This window comes from Salvelinus namaycush, chromosome 18, assembly GCF_016432855.1.
Source record: "Salvelinus namaycush isolate Seneca chromosome 18, SaNama_1.0, whole genome shotgun sequence".
In the NCBI taxonomy this organism is placed as follows: Eukaryota; Metazoa; Chordata; class Actinopteri; order Salmoniformes; family Salmonidae; genus Salvelinus; species Salvelinus namaycush.
The window spans coordinates 10,656,719-10,675,406 of NC_052324.1; the positions used below are offsets into that span (position 1 = coordinate 10,656,719).

At 41.2% G+C, this 18,688-nt stretch overlaps 1 protein-coding gene and 1 pseudogene across 1 annotated transcript; both read right to left on the reverse strand.

The window, feature by feature from the left end:
- Positions 1-3,290: 3,290 nt before the first annotated feature.
- On the reverse strand, positions 3,291-18,352 carry LOC120063067 (apoptosis-inducing factor 3). The gene is made up of 19 exons (XM_039013194.1): positions 18,145-18,352; positions 12,538-12,754; positions 12,290-12,399; positions 12,043-12,152; positions 11,889-11,933; positions 11,701-11,797; positions 10,017-10,129; positions 9,445-9,531; positions 9,148-9,239; positions 8,879-9,009; positions 8,581-8,696; positions 7,990-8,061; positions 7,445-7,508; positions 7,190-7,266; positions 6,819-6,936; positions 6,242-6,340; positions 5,653-5,728; positions 5,336-5,440; positions 3,291-4,851 (listed from the first exon to the last, which is right to left on the reverse strand). Exons 1-19 carry the CDS (start codon positions 18,173-18,175, stop codon positions 4,809-4,811), a joined length of 1,803 nt encoding a protein of 600 aa, XP_038869122.1. The 5' UTR covers positions 18,176-18,352; the 3' UTR covers positions 3,291-4,808.
- LOC120063532 overlaps positions 18,241-18,688 on the reverse strand; it is a 32,697-nt pseudogene continuing 32,249 nt past the window's right edge.

Consider the following 18,688-nt stretch of genomic DNA (forward strand, 5'->3'; position numbering starts at 1 on the left):
TTTTTCAGGATGTGTATGTATTTACATCTGAAAGCATGTATGGGACTGTTTACTTGTTTATAGGCTACCTTTCTTAAATGACTCTCTAAGCTAAAAAGCAAACTATTTGCTAGCAAGGTGTTTCTTGATGTCTTTTTGAAACATCTTAGATTCTAATGTTTGAACGTGCTTGGGGGATCCTTTAACATTTTGTAATGAATATGTTGTATTACAAACTACAGTATCAGTATTCTGGACAAGAAATCAAAAATCTCTATAATGCTGATTAACACTAACGAGTGTGTCGACAGCGATTATTTTATTTTTTTCTATGGGAATGCAAAGGTAGAGATGATGATGACGTGAGAACACTGTGTGTGTGTGGCAGGGAATGCCATTTTATAGCAATATATGGAGACACACCAACTCTATTTTAAAAGGCCAGACTTTTTTACCAGACTGCTTCCACATGGTTAGCAAATGAAATAGAACGGTCAGTTCGGTCAGTGCTTTCTCCTGCCTCCTATTTCCTTTCATGAGAAAGATTCCCAATACAGAATGTAGAATGGTTCACACAGCACAGTATAGTAGTGAAAGGTGTGAGAAGTATTTTTAAGCAATAAGGCCTGAGGTGTGGCATATCGCCAATATACCAGGGCTAAGGGCTGTTCTTAAGCACGACGCAACACGGAGTGCCTGGACACAGCCCTTAGCCGTGGTATATTGGCCATGTATCACAAACCCCCCCCCCCAGATGCCTTATTGCTATTATAAACTGGTTACGAATGTAATTAGAGCAGCACAAATAAATGTTTTGTCATACCCGTGGTATACGGACTGATATACCACGGCTGTCAGCCAATCAGCATTCAGGGCTCGACCCACCCAGTTTATAATCCTGCTTGTGAAGTGAAGCCCTGACTAAGCACTGATGTGTATTTCACCTCCTGAATGTCTCATGTTGTTTGGTAGTACATGGTTTTAATACTTAATTATATGGATTAGTATGCCGTTTGTCTTACTGCTAGTCTTTGGATCAGTGAAACGTAAAATAACGTACCCTATAATGCCTTCAATGAACACAGTATATAGAATATATTTATTGACCTCATAAGGTGCCTGTTTTGGGGTCATTTATACTTGTACAATGCAGAATACAAAGTTTGGGTATGTCTTCGATGTAGCATTAGGAAATAATCACAACTGAAGTTCTTGTGAAATGGTGCTGTTTCTACATGTATTGGGGTTCTTGTGTACTGGTGTTTCAGATGTTATTTATTTTTCAATATAATATACTTGTTAAATTATGTAAATGTATCCTGTTTTTTGCCTTTTCCTTAAAGCATATACTTTTTGCTTGTATAACTTCTAGAATGTCTTTCTTCAACCATCTGATAAGCCGAAGCCTAGTTTACGTGTTGCAGTGCCTCAAAGTAGGAGGCCTCATACATTTTTAAGCTATACTCTGTAACAACAATGTAATATAAGTTAATTAAATGTTTTCTGATTAATCCTGTGTATTGTTCTGTATATTTTCTACCACGATCACAAACCAGGGATCAGTTTCTGAGAACTAGAAAGTTGCATTTAAAACTGGTCCAGTGTCTATATAGGTTCACACACTGCTTTGTGTAAAGCCTTATTTTCATATTTCCCAGTGTGCCTTGCCTTTTGGGTGAAGTGTAGTTACTACCCATAACTGTATTTGACAGAGACATGCTTGTTGTATTCATCCATTTTCAGGATTGTAGCCTTCAAGTGAGATCCTAAGCAAATTTAGCACAATACAACAAGCATTTCATAAGGCCTTATTTTGAAGGTGTAGTTTTGCCCTTAAACAGTGACCTAAAACTCATGGTTTACAGCAGTGATGGGAAACTGAGCCTCAAATGTATCTGTCCACAATGCACATTAGTGACATTTGCTGGTCAACAATATGGCAGTGTGATTTAAAAGAAAATTCTCCACTGTTTTAAATAAACTCCGTGGTGCAGTGGTAAATTGTCTTTAGTAGCCTATAACCAGGTTCGCATCATGCTTCTCTTTTTGCCTTCAAGTTTACTATTTTTCAAAAATGTAATCGATGGCATTATTTGGGATGCTTAATTAAGCAATAAGGCACTATGGGGTGTGGTATATGGCCATTATACCACAAACTCCCGAGGTGCCTTATTGTACAAAATCCTAACTATATTTGTAAGTACGGTGTTCAGTAGCGGTCGGTGATTGAAAGCAGCTTGGACTCTAAGAAAGCGCCTGAACCAATCAGTGCAAAACACTGTTTGAAGAAGCACGTGATCAAATGAGGCTTCGGATGTCATTGATGACGTACTTCTGATAAAGTGATGCACACTTCTTGAAGTAATGCCTTGATCACACCGACAGCGAATTGCATTTTGGTACACCAGAAGTACATTCATTTCCAATGGAACATTGCATTTGGCTTGCAGCATTGCTTTGCAGAGGCAGTTGCTGTGCGTTCTGTGTGGTGCATACGTTTGATTTATCGAAGTATGAGTCAAATTGTATGCATAGACTGCTAGACAGAAATGGTAGCAGAAGGTAAACGTTTAACTTTTGTTACAAATATATCCAGATGATGCCGCGTACCTTTTAGTGCAACGACACTGTCGGTGTGATCAAGGCGTTAGCAATTTTGACGCATGCCTTGGAGCTTTGGTATCAACCATAACATCACAAGTTTACAGGGCACATCAGCCCTGCAAGTCACATTATGCTGGCTTGAAAAGTGATGTGTAATTCCTACTGGAATCCAGCCCGAGTGGGGATAGCCAACATTTAGAATTTGTATTACCCACAACCTGCATTTAGAATTACTGCTGGGTTGATTAGACTAAGGTGGCCCAAAAGACTACCCAAACCATCTTAACAGGAACAACCATTTCAGTGACGGGTGTAAAAGTCCAAGGAACCGATTGGATTAGTTTAGAAAAACGTATGTTATTTATATTTAAGTAGCATAAAATTAATGAATCAAATGTACATGCAAAAAATTGATATTGAAACTGACAATTCCCCCAAAAATACTGTACCTGCAATAGAGCATTCTGGGAAATATAATGATGGTCGTGGTTTTGTTTTAACACCACACAGAGTGAATGAAACACCTGAATCAATACTAGAAATGTTACACTGAAAAATCAACACTAGGTATCTAATTTGCTGTGTAAAAAGATCCTCTTTTGTCATTCTTGTAAAGGGCTTTGTGTCGTTGTCTTTTATAAAAGATAATATAGCTTTAATTCCAATACATACTGATAGCAGAACAGGAAACATTGTTGAAGACTTTTATTTCAAAGTTTCCATTATAAAAAAAAAAAAACTACCATTTAAGCTTCTCTGTATGAAGAATGTCTTTTAAAATGTGGTCTTGTTTTTCACCTCAGGGCTCAAGTACTTTGGAATCGTCAACATGCCAAAATGGAGATGGGAATACTTCCTCCTCTACACATCTAAGGAAATGATAAGCAAGTTCTGAAAACAAGACCTCTTCAAATACAGAGAACCAATATATGGTAAGAAAATAAAAGCAACAAGTTAATATATTTTTTTGCAACAGGACCAACCCCAATGTGACAAGGCCTCGAACTTCAGTTCCCTGAGTTAGTAACAAAGAGCATTCATAGCCTTCAGCAAATGTTACGTGACCATATCTAAAAGAACAACAGTCACTTAAGTTTTGTTAGAAAGCACAGACATACCTTTTCTATTGCGCAAGCATTAACATAGATTAAAGTACATTTCAATTTCTCGTTTGTGCAATCTACAGATGTAGTATCTTAATTTGATCACCCGGATGCAGGAAATGCAAACCTGTAGCTAGTGTATTCCATTTTTAAAAAGGCGTCTAAAAGTTTTACATTTCCACTTAAACGTTTGACTTGATTTGCCCTAACTAAAAATGTATCAAATTAAGATCCTGCATCTGTATGAGCAAGGCAACAAAGGTCACCACCAATAAGAAGGGATGCATTGTATTCCTTAAAAGAATGATTTGTAATCATATTGTGAGGATTTCATGTGCGCGTGCATGTACGCTTCAGGTGGGGAAAGGGACATTCAATTGCTGCAACTACGGATTATGTGTAGTTTATCTTATGATATTTGCATGGTTGAGGCAAACATTGCAGTTGAAGGTCTAAATGCAAAGCTGACAAACCTAAGCGTTGTTTTTGTGTGACTTCGATAGGTAACAATGTCTTTGCTTCTATAAATTGGGGCTGAACAATCGATAAGAAATCCTATTATTTCAACTACCAGATACTCTACATGGTCTGTTTTAGCCCACATGAGCATACTCAACTAAATTAGTTTGATCTCAACCTTAGAAAACTCCAGTTTAAAATTGTACAGCCCGGTTTTGTTACAGTGTATTGAGGATTATAACTATATACAAAGTTGCATATACAAAAAAATTCAACACCCCTCTCCGGCCCTTTATAAACAAAGTGTACAGGTAGATGCATCATGCAGAAGCACAGAGACTGCATCCAGGATTGCTTTACTGTGAAATCGCAGAACATAGCCATGAGCACACAGCTCTGCCATTACGGCATTGGAGCGTGTTAAAACCGTGTATGGCTCATGTTATTGGTAAGAATACAGTATGTAATCCATCACCGTAGACGTTCTCTGTAGAACCATCTCAGTCTCGATTCCAGGGGAGTGACTCCAACAGTCCCAGACAGGGGTCTGCTGCTGTATGTCCACAGTATGGCTGCACGGCATCTCACCAGCACCAAACGTGTCCATATTCTAGTGTCCAACAGACCCCAGACGCACGGAGAGCCTGAGACGTGGAGGTTCGCTCACTGCGACCCTTTGTCTATCAACCAAGACATGTCCCCTGTCCTGCAATGCGGAGGAAACAAAACAAAAAACATCACTCAGAGTGCATATTATGCAGTTTAAACAAGAATGACGTGGATAATGTAGTCTAGGCTCTGAACAACAGAAAACAAGAGTGTAAGGCTGGAACTGAACTGCATGTATAGAATAAGCATGCCGAGGCTGATTGTTGTGTGTTCTGACAGTGTTTCACACTAGGGGATTGTTAGTGGAGAGATTGAGAAAGGCATGCCTCTTAGATTTCGTACTTGCGTTGTCGGGTTAACAGCCTTCATTTTGTATGAGTGCACAATTAAAAAATGAAAGATCAACATTAGAGAAAGTAAGTGTTTACAGTAAAGCATTGCAGTACACATCTTAAAACGGACAGACACCCACTGGCACATGTATGTAAACCCTCCTCTGCTTATTAACACAGGAAAATGTCTTTCACAGTTATCACACATCATTTGGTAACATTTGTAGAGGAGCATAGACATGCACTTACTCCACATCTCGCTTTCTAATCGTCTTTCCGGACCCTAAGACCTCTGCCACACGGGATACAATGGGGTCATAGTTCATGCTGGCAACGGCAACCACCTCCTCACTCCTATAGGTGGGAGAGATACCCCCCGAACAACTTTTAGACAACAAACTAGGTTTAAATGGAGTTAATTCTGTGGTAAGGATGAACTCTACTGGATTATATAAGAACTAAACATGACGACAAAAAAAACCCCAGAGGATTTACTTTACAAAACAACCAGGACTGATGGCTGAAAGCATCTCAGTAGATAGCCATGATGGTGTTTGGACACATACCTGGTGTAAAAGGCCACAAACTTTAGTTCGTCCACGTCCCCTTGGATGACGACATCGTCAAAGCCCTCCCCGTAACCTTGGTGATAGAATAGATACACTTTAGGTCTGTAAACAGAGTGCCACACCACCACCACACCTATCACGATGGCCTACTTCTAAATCCTAAAATGACTGAAAAGCCTCAGTTGTCTGACCTCACAGCTAGGTGGCAGTACTGGCGCTACAATCTCAACAGAGGCATTTGGAGGAAAGCATTGGTAGTAGTCTTACCAACTCACTATTTGCAGATTACTTTTCCCCCCACCTATTCAGTCCCAATTTAACGCTTCCCAAACAATGAATACAGTACATGAACAACACCTGTATAACTATGTGAAGAAAAAAAAAAGTTTCCAATGGTTCAGTGGGTTAGACTGAGCATGGTGCTGGCAACACCATGGTTGAGGTTTTGAAACATGCACAGGCCACATATACTAAGTAGATGTGCAACTGTCACATTTGACAGTTCTGCCATGTGCTTTGGATAAAATCTGCTAAATGACTCTACCTGTATTAAATGATATTACTTGTGGAATGAGACTCTGTTCACCTGCGTAGCGTAGGCTTTTCCCAAACATGGCCGACCAGAAATAGGGCACCGTTTTGATCTCAGTGGGTCTTCCCATCATGCCGAGCGCTGCCACTCTCCCTGTCAATCACAAACAAATAGAAAAAGGTCCCATAAAAACCATCCCCAGCAAATCAAGCCCCAGATACGCAGCTGAGTGTTTGACCCTTTAGGGCAGGGGTGGGCAACTCCAGTCATCCAGGGCCTGATTGGTGTCACACTTTTTCTCCATCCCTAGCAAACACAGCTGATTAATCAAATTGCATTCTAAACTGAAGACCACGATTAGGTGATTATTGGAGTCAGGTGTGTTAGCTGGGGCAAAACTGTGGTACCAATCAGGCCCTCGGTGACTGGAATTGCCCACCCCTGCTTTAGGGGGAAATGTGAAAATTCTACCCCAAAATGATCTTTTGGTATTTGTTTCATTTTGTCCATTGTTGACATAGTCTCAAAATGTTTTGCTTGTCAGCAATCAAGTTTTCAAGATATGTAACTTTCAAAATACAGAAATCATTGTTTCCTTTAACACTTTATTAACACAACAATGAACACTTACCGTGCACATGGGCCATTTGCCAGTGTGGGATGTTCACTTTCTTATTGCTCCGCCCCGGAAAAGGAAACGTCACAATGTCTCCTCCGGCATAGACACCATCAATGTTAGTCTGCATTGTCTGAGGGTTAGAGGGTTATCCAGAGGAATACAGGAGCCAATGTGGAAATCAGGAGGATCTCATACTAGACAAGCCACCTGACAAATTAGGCAACTGACGAAAAACTCACAGCTCTAGCTCTACAAATGATCCAGCAACACTTGTACATCATTGCAATAGAGTGGCACTGAAATTAATTGTTTGAATGAAATGAGTGCATTCAAAGTATGTTTGCGTCATTAGAATTGTTGTGCGTCATCATTGTTGCTTCTACCTTGTTGACGGGGACGAAACCCTTGGAATCCATGTGAACTCCGCTCTGTTTCAGGAATCCAGTGGCTGGGCCTGACCCTGCAGGTTGAAGAGACATCGACCACCATTCATTCACCACCAGGAATCAGAGTAACATTAGTGGTTGAGTTTGTTGAACTCTACATTACACTCCTGCACAACCCCTGAAATGAGCGAGTGTGCTAAAGTTGAGGCTATTGCGGAACGAGCGTTTGTGTCTCTGAGCTAGCCGCCTCACCTGTGCCAATAATACACACGTCCGCCCTTAGTACTTTCCCACTCTTCAGAACCACCTCTTTCAACTGTGGAACATAAAACAAAAAAACATTGACAAAAACAGTGAGGCAACACACACGTAATATTACCACTAGATTACCTGCAGTTCTGCTACTTTCCTTCTTGAGTACAAAGTTTCTTTTTTTTTGCAAAACCAGTATTGGCACACACTTCTTTTACTGAGTCACACTTCAAATGGAGGTTGTAACTGGTAGTTATCTGGGCTGCTTATCCTTTGTTTGTTGGCACTCTACTTGGGTCAATCACACCCATTCATTAGCGTTTAATGGCTGGATACCCATTCTCCTCTTCTCCCCAAGTGTATACTTGCACACTTCCTCTCATAGATTTGTGTGTCATTCGCAAAGAGGCAGTTTCCACCATAGCGAAATCCATGGTAGAGAATCTAGGCGAAGCCTGAAAATGGTCTTGGCTGGCCAGCAGTGAGAAGGAAGGAGAGAGCCAACTGTGCATAATGTCATGCTGTTTCTCTCACTTTCGGAATACCTGTCCATGATGGCCAACCATCTCCGACACTTCATTCAACATGTAGAACTTCACCCTGTTCGTCTCAAACAGCTGAAAAGACAGACCGACAGACAGACAGAGAGAGAGCACTGGGTTAAGGTTCATAAGATCAAAGCTACTTCTCAAAGAGTTGAGCTTAACTGGCGATGAGGCGGCAACTCTTCCTATAAATACCCTCTTCATAACGGATTATTGACACTATGTATTATGGTACAAGGCATGACTGTTTCCACAGTCTCCCTCTGCTGTGTCTTATCAGCAGGGAATCATGCAGTGTTTCATCACCAGGGTGTACGGACGCCCTACCCACACATGGCCGTGCACCAGGGTATACACCCGGTATACCCTCCCTTGAAAAAAACAGGATTAAAAATGGACAATATATACCTGATTGTCTAAATAAGTGCATGAGCACCGATAAGAATATACTGTACTAGACATATTCCCTTTTGGCGCCTGGTGCATTGAGCCCAACGAACATGATTCACATTTACAGTATATGTTTCTATGTGTAGATGATGAAGGTGCTCTAGAGGTAGTAGGGCCGATTTCCCAGGGGCGGGTCCCTACCTTCATTATGGCTTTCCCTACTTTCTCCCCCAGAGCTTTCCGGAAAGGGACTGCTTCTATCCCAATGATGGAGACAGAGTGGGCCTTGTCAGTGAGAGCAGCAGCCACCTCCATACCTAACGCAGAACACTGATGATTACTCATTCACACATAGAAGTGCTACAAATTACAGTACTACTATAAATACAAAGATTCCACAAGCTACAACTTTTAAGGCTTAACGTAGCCTTCATCAACCCTTTATAAAAAATCGACATATGTGAATTTACATCTACTGCATGTCTGTCATCTCTCTCACCAACAAATGATGTTCCCACAATCACAGCATTTTTGTTGTTGGCCAACCTGGCTACGTTATTAGCATCTTCAGGGGTCCTGAGGTGAAACACATTCCTAACGTCCTGGCCTTTATAGTTCATTGGCTTGGGTCTTACAAAAGACAAAGAACAGTGGTATATCAGTGTCAATAGAACAATGAGTTATGTCAAAACTGGTCATATCAATTACAACAGAATTTAATTCCATTTTATTGCATTCAACCAAAGACTATTTCCGGTCACTCCTCACTTGCTTCCTGTGGCAATGAAAAGTTTCCTGTATTCCATCCTAGAGCCGTCTTGAAAAGTCACAGCCTTCGTCTTGACGTCCACTGCCACAGCCTATGACATCCAAACATCACAGTTAGAAAGAGAACATGGGTGTCACCAAGGGGATGTGTTCATTAGGGCACACCGAACTAAAAGTTTTGCAACAGAAAACTCAAATCTTCTTATTGGAAGATGTTCAGGTAGCCACTCCATTTCAAAACTCCCTACTTAACATGGATTCAAATGTAGCCTATATAATCAGTGTTTCAGGTCTCACCTCCTTCTCCGTGAGCAGCTCGATGTCATGGGCTTGGAGGAAGTCTATGGAGCGCAGCTGGAGCTGCTCTGCTGTGCTCTCTAAGGACTGAGGGGGAGACAGTTAGTTACAGTACACCACAGACTGGATTTTATGGGGTGACGTTTGTTAAGTTGAAATGTTATAGATGAAGTTCATTGAAGAAATAGCACTTTTATGATGCTAATGCAACATTCACTTGTTGGTTTCGTTTTCAACATTATCCCAATTTAAATCGCAATGTCAGCAAACCGTTTTCCCATAGATATCATGGCCAAATGTCAACATTGGCCAGGACCAATATTATCCCAAGATTACAGGCTAAAGATGGGTTCAGGATGGGTTAATACTAGCAATAACAAAATGGCAAGTATTTTGGACATCTCTGGGAAGAATATATAATCTACTATGAAACACAGTAGGGCATAACTGGTTGACCTTCGATCAACAATTTCAACAATGTTTGTATCCAGAAGAATCCTCATGGACACTAAGTCTTTATGGGGATAGTCCTTGTGTAGTCTATGTGGTGTGTTCTGGATCTCTGTACAAACCTTACTCAGTTTAGGCCTGTCATAGGGTGGGTATTTGTCCATGGTGCACATGACAATGCGATCGGTGAAGCCTTCCTGTCTCAACGTCTCAGCGCACACCAGCCCTGCTGGACCTGGAGACACAAGACGCTAGTTTAACGTCTATGTAGGATCTTAGATCCTTGCTATCCGAACTGAACCCATGCTCCGTTTACCAGAACTATTGAGAGAAAAAAATAATAGTGAATCGGAGCGTGGATTAAGATACCAGACAATCTTAGAGCGGTGTAAACATAAACAAAACTTTGCCAAAGAGCATACAGTAAAATATGTTTAAAAAAATTTAAAACGATAACCATGAATAGGGTTGCAAAGGGAGGGTAAATTACTGGAAACTTTCTACGTTTACCAGTAAACTACCAGAATTTTGGTATCTTTCAAGGATTTTATGTAATCTATCACAAGACATCTAGTGGCCCTTTTGGGTACTTCAGATTATCACAAGTCTCTGTATTTATCTCTGTCCCTCTGTGTGGCCTTATCACATGTAAAATACACTGAGTGCACAAAACATTAGGAACACCTTCCTAATATTGAGTTGCACCCCCTTTTGCCCTCAGAACAGCCTCAATTCGTCGGGGCATGGACTCTAGGAGGTGTCGAAAGCTTTCCACAGGGATGCTGGCCCATGTTGACTCCAATGATTTCCACAATTGTGCCAAATTGGCTGGATGTCCTTTGGGTTGCAATTCTTGACACACTCAAACCGGTGCAGCTGGCACCTACTACCATACCCCGTTGAAAGGCACTTAAATATTTTGTCTTGCCCATTCACCCTCTGAATGGCACACATACTGGACATAATCCATGTCTCAAGTCATAAAAAAATCCTTCTTTAACCTGTCTCCTCCCCTTCATCGACACTGATTGAAGTGGATCATCAATAAGGGATCATAGCTGTCACCTGGATTCACCTGGTCAGTCATGGAAAGATGTCTTCATGTTTTGTACACTCAGAGTATATTAAATAATTTAACAAGAGGATTTTAAAATAAAAAACAGAATGACAAAGCTGTAAAATATTATCCCAAAAATAAACCATTAACTTAGTGAATACCATTGGGTGTTTAATATGAGGGTTTCAGCATGAAATATCATTTATATATTGTTTTACAAACTTGTATTTATTTTACTATGTCAATACGTATTTGTTGCCACTGTTCTGGGTTCAACCTGGTGGCAGTTGTGAAAGAAGTCGATAGTTGGAAGAGTTGTAGAGTTAATTGAAAATAATGCCATTGTTGATGCTTTTTTCATTAATTAGGCTATCTTCTCTTGAACCATATGGTCTATCTACTAGAAACTCATGGACAATATTGACACAGATATAATAAATGAATACTGTATATGAATACATTTTTGGAAAGTTATTCGTATAAATTATCAAAGTTACAATAAATTGCCATAGATCTTCTGTTAATTACCAAAAATGTTGGTAAATTACCGGTAGCTTTGCAACACTAACCAACACCTAAAAACCTGGTTGTTGCGGTAATGTTTGGGAGCTGCCATCTATCCTTTTTTGGAATACTCAGGACCTATAATGAACCAAACACAGATGGTTCCAGTCCTAGTCGACAGTTTGAACAGACTTCTATTTGCCAGCGGTGTGTGAGTGCAAGGAGATGCTCAATGGCCAACTCACCTGATCCAACGATGAGGATGTGGCTGAAGCCAGTGCTGGAGTTAATGACTGCTGAACATCGGGCCATGGCCTTTGACCTCTTCTGTGACTGAAGATCCTGGAAGATGAAAATGTTTGCCAGGTCAACAAAGGGGAATCAGTTGATTTAGAACAATGATCTGTTCTAGATCGTCCCAGAATATCTTTACCTGTTTATTAGCGCGAATTATCACCTTGTCCTTTTCAACTCGGACCTGAAGCAAACAGACATGAGCGATGTGTACACGGTTTTGACGTTGCTTAGAGACAGTATGTGAAGGCAGGGAATGTGAATGGCACGGCGAACCGAACGAGGAAGGTCACCTGGAAGGTGGGCAGGCTGTCCAGCCCAGGAAAGTCCTCAATGTCTCCTGTAGCGATGTTGAAACAAGCTCCGTGCCAGGGGCAACGCACGTGCCCTTTGGACAAGACACCTGCAACACACAAAGATATGTATTACACTGTATCATACACCAATCCATCTCAGAGCTTGTTTATAACAGAAGACAGCAAAAAGATACCATACCTATATTCCATCAAAAAAGCAAACACAATGCAGAACCGGACTCACCTTTGACCAGCGGTGCCCCATAATGTGGACACTTGTGCCCAATGGCAGAAAACTCTCCATGTTCTTTGATGAGCAGCGCTCTGCCACTTCCCAAATCAACCTCTCGCATCCTACGCAGGGATAAGAGCATACACACACACACACACACAGGAAGAGAGAAAATATCTGAGTGCAAAAAAGTACTGGTTGCAGCCATAACAATTCCAGGTGATTGACCTTCTAATATGTTGTCTTTTGTTTGGCCTTACTGTCCATTTTCCATGTCCTTGACATGACACACTGAGGCCTCCACGTAGTCGCGGGGTTTGTAGAGCCTAAGGGGGGCGGCAGCGGCGTCCTCGTCGGAGCAGTGTCCCAGCGCTCCGTTGGGCCTGCAGTCAGAGAAGGGGCTTGCCTTTCCATTGGGTGACATCACATCTGCTTCCTTTTCTTTCTCCAAGAGGGTAAGCTCCACTTTCACCTCAACTGCATGACAGACCATATGACACACTTTTCAGGCTGATCTTCGCCCAGTCACTTGTTTTTATTCTTATCATACGGTACAGTTCATCATTTTCACCCACATCATCCTCCTCAACCTTTAAGTCACCAGCCACCCCTGATATTCATATTCATTTTTCATTTGATTACCATACCCAGTAGACTCCCAATGGAGAAGGGGTTCTGTATCGAATGAAACTGACTTGACCATGAAAATGATTTTGCTGTGTGACAACCTGCTTTGTGACAAAAGGTCCAGAACAGTCATTCTGAATTCCCTGTAAAATACCCTTTTGAGTGACTAAAATACACTACATGGCCAAAAGTATGTGGACACCTGGTCGTCGAACATCTCATTGCAAAATCATGAGCATTAATATGGAGTTGGACCCCCCTGCTATAACAGCGTCCACTCTTCTGGGAAGGCTTTCCATTAGATGTTGGAACATTGCTGTGGGGACTTGCTTCCATTCAGCCACAAGAGCATTAGTGAGGTCGGGCACTGATGTTGGGCGATTAGGCCTGGCTCACAGTCGGCGTTCCAACTCATCCCAAAAGTGTTCGATAGGGTTGAGGTCAGGGCTCTGTGCAGGCCAGTCATGCTGGAAGCACACCAATTGACAAAACATTTCTGTATGAACCTCGCTTTGTGCACGGGAGAATTGTCATGCTGAAACAGGAAAGGAGCCTTCCCCAAACTGTTGCCAAAAAGTTGGAAGCACAGAATCATCTAGAATTTAATTGTATGCTGTAGTGTTAAGATTTCCCTTCACTGGAACTAAGGGGCCTAGCCATAACCAAGAAAAACAGCCCAGGTAGCTTCTCCTGGCATCTGCCAAACGGTGAAGCGGGATTCATCGCTCCAGAGTCCAATGGTGGCGAGCTTTACATCACTCCAGTCGATGCTTGGCATTGCACATGGTGATCTTAGGCTTGTGTGCGGCTGCTCGGCCATGGAAACACAGTTCTTGTGCTGACGTTGCTTCCAGAGGACAGCCGATTTCTACTCACTAAGCGCTTCAGCACTTGGCAGTCCCGTTCTCTGAGCTTTTGTGGCCTACCACTTCGTGGCTAAGCCGTTGTTGCTCCTAGACATTTCCACTTCACAATAACAGCACTTACAGTTGACCGGGGCAGTTCTAGCAGGGCAGAAATTTGACAAACTGACTTGTTGGAAAGGTGGCATCCTATGACAGTGCCACATTGAAAGTCACTGACCTCTTCTGTACGGGCCATTCTACTGACAATGCTTGTCTATGGAGATTGAATGGCTGTATGCTTGATTTTATACACCTGTCAGCAATGGGTGTGGCTGAAATAGCCAAATCCACTAATTTGAAGGGGTGTCCACATCCTGTTTGCCATGTAGTGAATCACCCATAATATTTTTGGGGAATAGAAATGCTCAAAATTTGAGAAAAATGTATCTCTCTCTCATAGTTAACTTCCAGGAAGTACTACCAGAAAAGACAAGCTGAGTGGGAGGAGAGCTTATATTTATGAGCTCGCTTGACTGACAGCTCCATGTCAAGCAACTTGGAAGCAGAGAGCAGTGTTGCAGTAAAATCATATCAAGCAAATTTGGTGATGCACAAAGCAACTCAAACAACATTTACATTGCATCGATGATGTCAATTTGTTATATATAATCTCCAGTTTGGCATGTCTGTTATGGTCGGTTCACAGCAGCACTGACGGCTGCGTTGACATGACAACTGTGTCAGAGTTTTGAATGACACCCCCCCCCGTTTTTGTTCCATGCTGGCTGAAGACCTAGCTAGCCAGTAACTAGCTAACACCAGACACCGATGAAAAAGGAAACATATAAGTATCTTTGCCATAGACAAATAGTGTAAACTTCATTATATTTGCAGATAGCTATATAAACCACACCTCTCTGCAATCACACATTCTCTGACGTTGGTTCAAGGGCTGTACTCATTTAAATTAGGTACGAGAATATCATGTTACCATTGGTGTATTAAAAAAAAGTTAGAGTGATGTCACTATCCCCTTAATAATCCCGCCTCCTGAATCCAAATGTTTGACATGGGGGAGGGGACCAGTAACTTTATGATCACACTTTATCAACGTAGAGGCAACAGTCACTGTTCATACTTTGATCATCATACATTGATCTGGTTTCATCCAAATATCATCCAATTTCATGAAAAACATGATTTTGACTGTTCAGATACAGTATATATTTAGGATCACTACACCATGCATTAGATATGTTCCTGAATAACACACAGGGATAAGCCTAAGTGGATGTGTGGGTTTATTTGTTGTGAGGTGCCCAAGAGGCATTTGATGACAGTTGCCTCTGGGGTTTGTATTTCTTCATTCGAAGAAATGGTTTTGTAACCCGTTTTCCCTGCAGCTAGCTTTATCTCTTCGGCTGGAGAAATGTGCTGACCATCCGGTTCTTACATGGTAATCTGGCAGGAATGTTCACCTGCTGAGCGAGTCTTAATTAAAATCACTGGAAAATCATGAGAGTGACTGCAATCGCAGGAGAGGAAAGGGGAGAGGCTCCATACCCAGACTAATATGGGATCTTTATTTTTACAAGAGATATTATAGAATCTTACATAAGAGGAATTCACAATTTGTACATTAGATTTGCTATAGAGATATATATTTTTTTGATGATCTTTCTTTTGATTTTAAATAGCATAAAATCACATCCACAGATCAGGACCATTCTGAATCCATAAGTTGATGCTCAACCATATGCTCCATGCTGAAGTCAGAATCTCTCCTAAAACATCAGATGCGTCTTTAAATGTCCAGTAATTGTCACATGTATTTGATAAGAGATATACAGTATAGAAATACAATGAAGAGTAACACCATAATTTAACATGAAATAACGAACTCAATCATTATTTCATTAAATCAATCTTATGTAAGCAGCACAACCCATTCATGTGCATTAGCAATTTGTTAAATATTTCTAAATCATCATTAAAATCATATAGAATGTGTATATTATGGTCCTCTACTCATCTTCTCCTTTATTTGTCAATGATTAGCAAACTATGTCAGATGACTCTGTCCTAAAACCGGTTACCTTTAACTGAGTCTTTGGCTATCTGCCCATGATGTGTAGCTGTGTAACCAAGCCATTACTTTCATACTGTAAATAACATGTATAAAGTGTCATTTTTACCATCATAGACATTGCAAAAAAAATATGGGTGATTTGCAGTTCTATATATAACCTTTTCTTCTAGCAATGCAAACTGCTTTGTTTTTGGATTCTACCTGCTTAGTTAAGGGACCTTTCTCTCCACTGAGATTCTCCAATGCATCAAAGAGCAAAACTGAGTGAATTGTACACCTCGGGACAAACATACCCTTGCTTGTCATTGAAGGAAGAGATACTCCGACATAGAATGCAGTATAATCTCCCCTATCACTTAATCCCCATTTCTCACACACTCACCCCTTTTCTTTATCTTCCTACTATTTTTTTCATTCAGAAGCATCATGTGCTGAATCTTTTTTGAGTGGGCACTGATGGACTTTCTAGTCTTAGAAACAATTCTGTGTTTACAATATGATGCTAAAATATTTTATTGGACCAAATTGAGGGGCCACGTGCATGACATCTCAGCTCCCACTAACACATCTGCTGTTCACTGATTCTGGAATATTTTGACTAAGCCCACGTTTTTCTGAAATGTGCAGCAACATGACAATACACTTAGAGAATTACCATCATCTTCAATGTTCCTCTTTACGATTGAATTTTTAACCCTAAGTACAGTGTAACAATAAATACAGGAGTTATTTCAATACATGTTAATCTGTATTTACAGGAATAACTACAGAGTAGTAAGGGCACTAATGTAAAGTTTTACCCTGATGGTGTGATACTGTATTTTACAGATTGAAAACATGTATTTATCTCACATTGTGTCAAATCAGTTTTTGTCTGGTTCAGTGTCTGATTTTGTTGCCTATACTGATGCTCATCACTGCTGTGTCCAAGGTTCCATTCAGGGGCCCATTTGTTTCCTACAGACTCTGACTAATTAGACTTTCACAGTGAGGGGCATCTATTCCAACACACCACCCTCAAAAAAATCTCCCTATAGTACTGGAGACAAGTTCCCTATCCCCTACACTTTATCCACACTAGTTCCTAGTGTGGTATTGCGGTGGTTGTTTTTGTGAAAATTATGTTTTAAAAAAACACAAAAACGAATTAAAATCGCTCTCCCTATGCACTATTGAAAGTCAGAGATTTAAGAAAAAACAAAGATTAAAAAAACAAAAATAAGTAATGTGTTTGATTTCAGCACTTACTGCCCCTTTCAACAAGCTGACTGCATTTAAACAGTGATGTGCTTTGAAACAGCCATACATCCGCAATCATAACTTTCAGTTTCACTGCTTCAGTATGCAGCCAAATCAGACCCAGTGACCGAGACAGCGTAGCTACCCTTCATAAGTGTCTTAATGACATCAAATGTGGGATGTCGGACAAATTTCAATGATAAGAAATCGGAGGCTGTTTTATTTGCCTCTCACCTTGCTCGAACCCATACTGTAAATAACCTTGCTCATTTGTCCACCAATGTAAAGCCTAGGGCCAGAAACGTTGACGTCTTCTTTGACCCTGACCTGAAGCTCGAGTTGCATGTAAAAAAAAAAATGCTACAGCAGGAAATGTAACCATGGCACACCTATTTTGGATTCTCTACATTGGCTACCAGTCACTTTGAGAATAGATTTTAAAATTGTATTAATCACATTTAAGGCTTTATTAGCTCCATCCTATAACTCTGATCTTTTATCTCCCTACGAGGCAGGACACAGCCTGAGATCCTCTGGCAGGGCATTGTTGACCATTCTAAAGTCTAGGTTGAAAACGAGAGGCGACCAGGAATTTGCCATTAGGGGCCCTAGACTTTGGAATGGTCTGCCAGAGGACATCAGGCTTGCAGATTCAGCATCTCTTTTGAAATCCCTACTGAAGACACACTTCTATAAAGATACTTTTAATGTAGGATTTCAAATGTATGATTTTAACTAGCTATCTTTTTTTATTCTCCTTCCTCCGGTCTTTGTTTGTACTTTTAATTTGATGATGTGAAGCACTTTGTTACTTGTACTGAAAAGGGCTATACGAATAAAGTTATTATTATTACGTTGTGCCATACATTTGAAATTCATATTTGACTATGTAATCCTTTTGAAGGCAATGCAATTGAGAGCATAAAAATTCATCCTCCACAAAATGCCATGCTACAAAGTCAGTCAGGAGGGGAGTTTGTATGACCTATATAATGCTGGAGAACAAGTGCCAATTATTCCAGGATTTTAAAGGAGGGAAGGAAAACGGGGTTGGCGAAGGTGGTCACCTGGTTTGCTTTTGGAGAGGCATCCTCCCATGATGGGCACAGGGTAGAGCCAGGAGGTCTGGGGGGGGTGAGGGGGAGACAGGGTCAGAGACAGGGTCAGATCCTGGGGTTGGGTTGCTGGGTTGGGAGGTAACGACGACAACGTTGAAATGGGGGTATCAGCACATGCAGGTGTAGGTCCAGGCCAGCCATCGTAGACCTCAGCTCCTCCACATCACCACCTGGGAAGAGGGATAGTGATAAACAACGGAGTCTCTGAAAAGCCCAGTGGAGGCTGGTGGAGGGAGAAAAATGTGTTGATTACATTGAGCCCGTCCTCACATTTATCCCTCCACCAGCGTCGCTGGAAAAGCCCGAACATCAGACAACACCACTAGACAGCTCTATAAAAGGTTCTCACATGACTACTCGTTGTTCTATTTCAAATACTCGTTTCGATGTCTCACTATGGGAATGCGCCTGGGCGTGTACATAAGCCCGAAGTATCCAATCACATAGCGTCTGTTGGAGACAGACAGGTCGAGTGGCGAATGAGGTGAGCCCC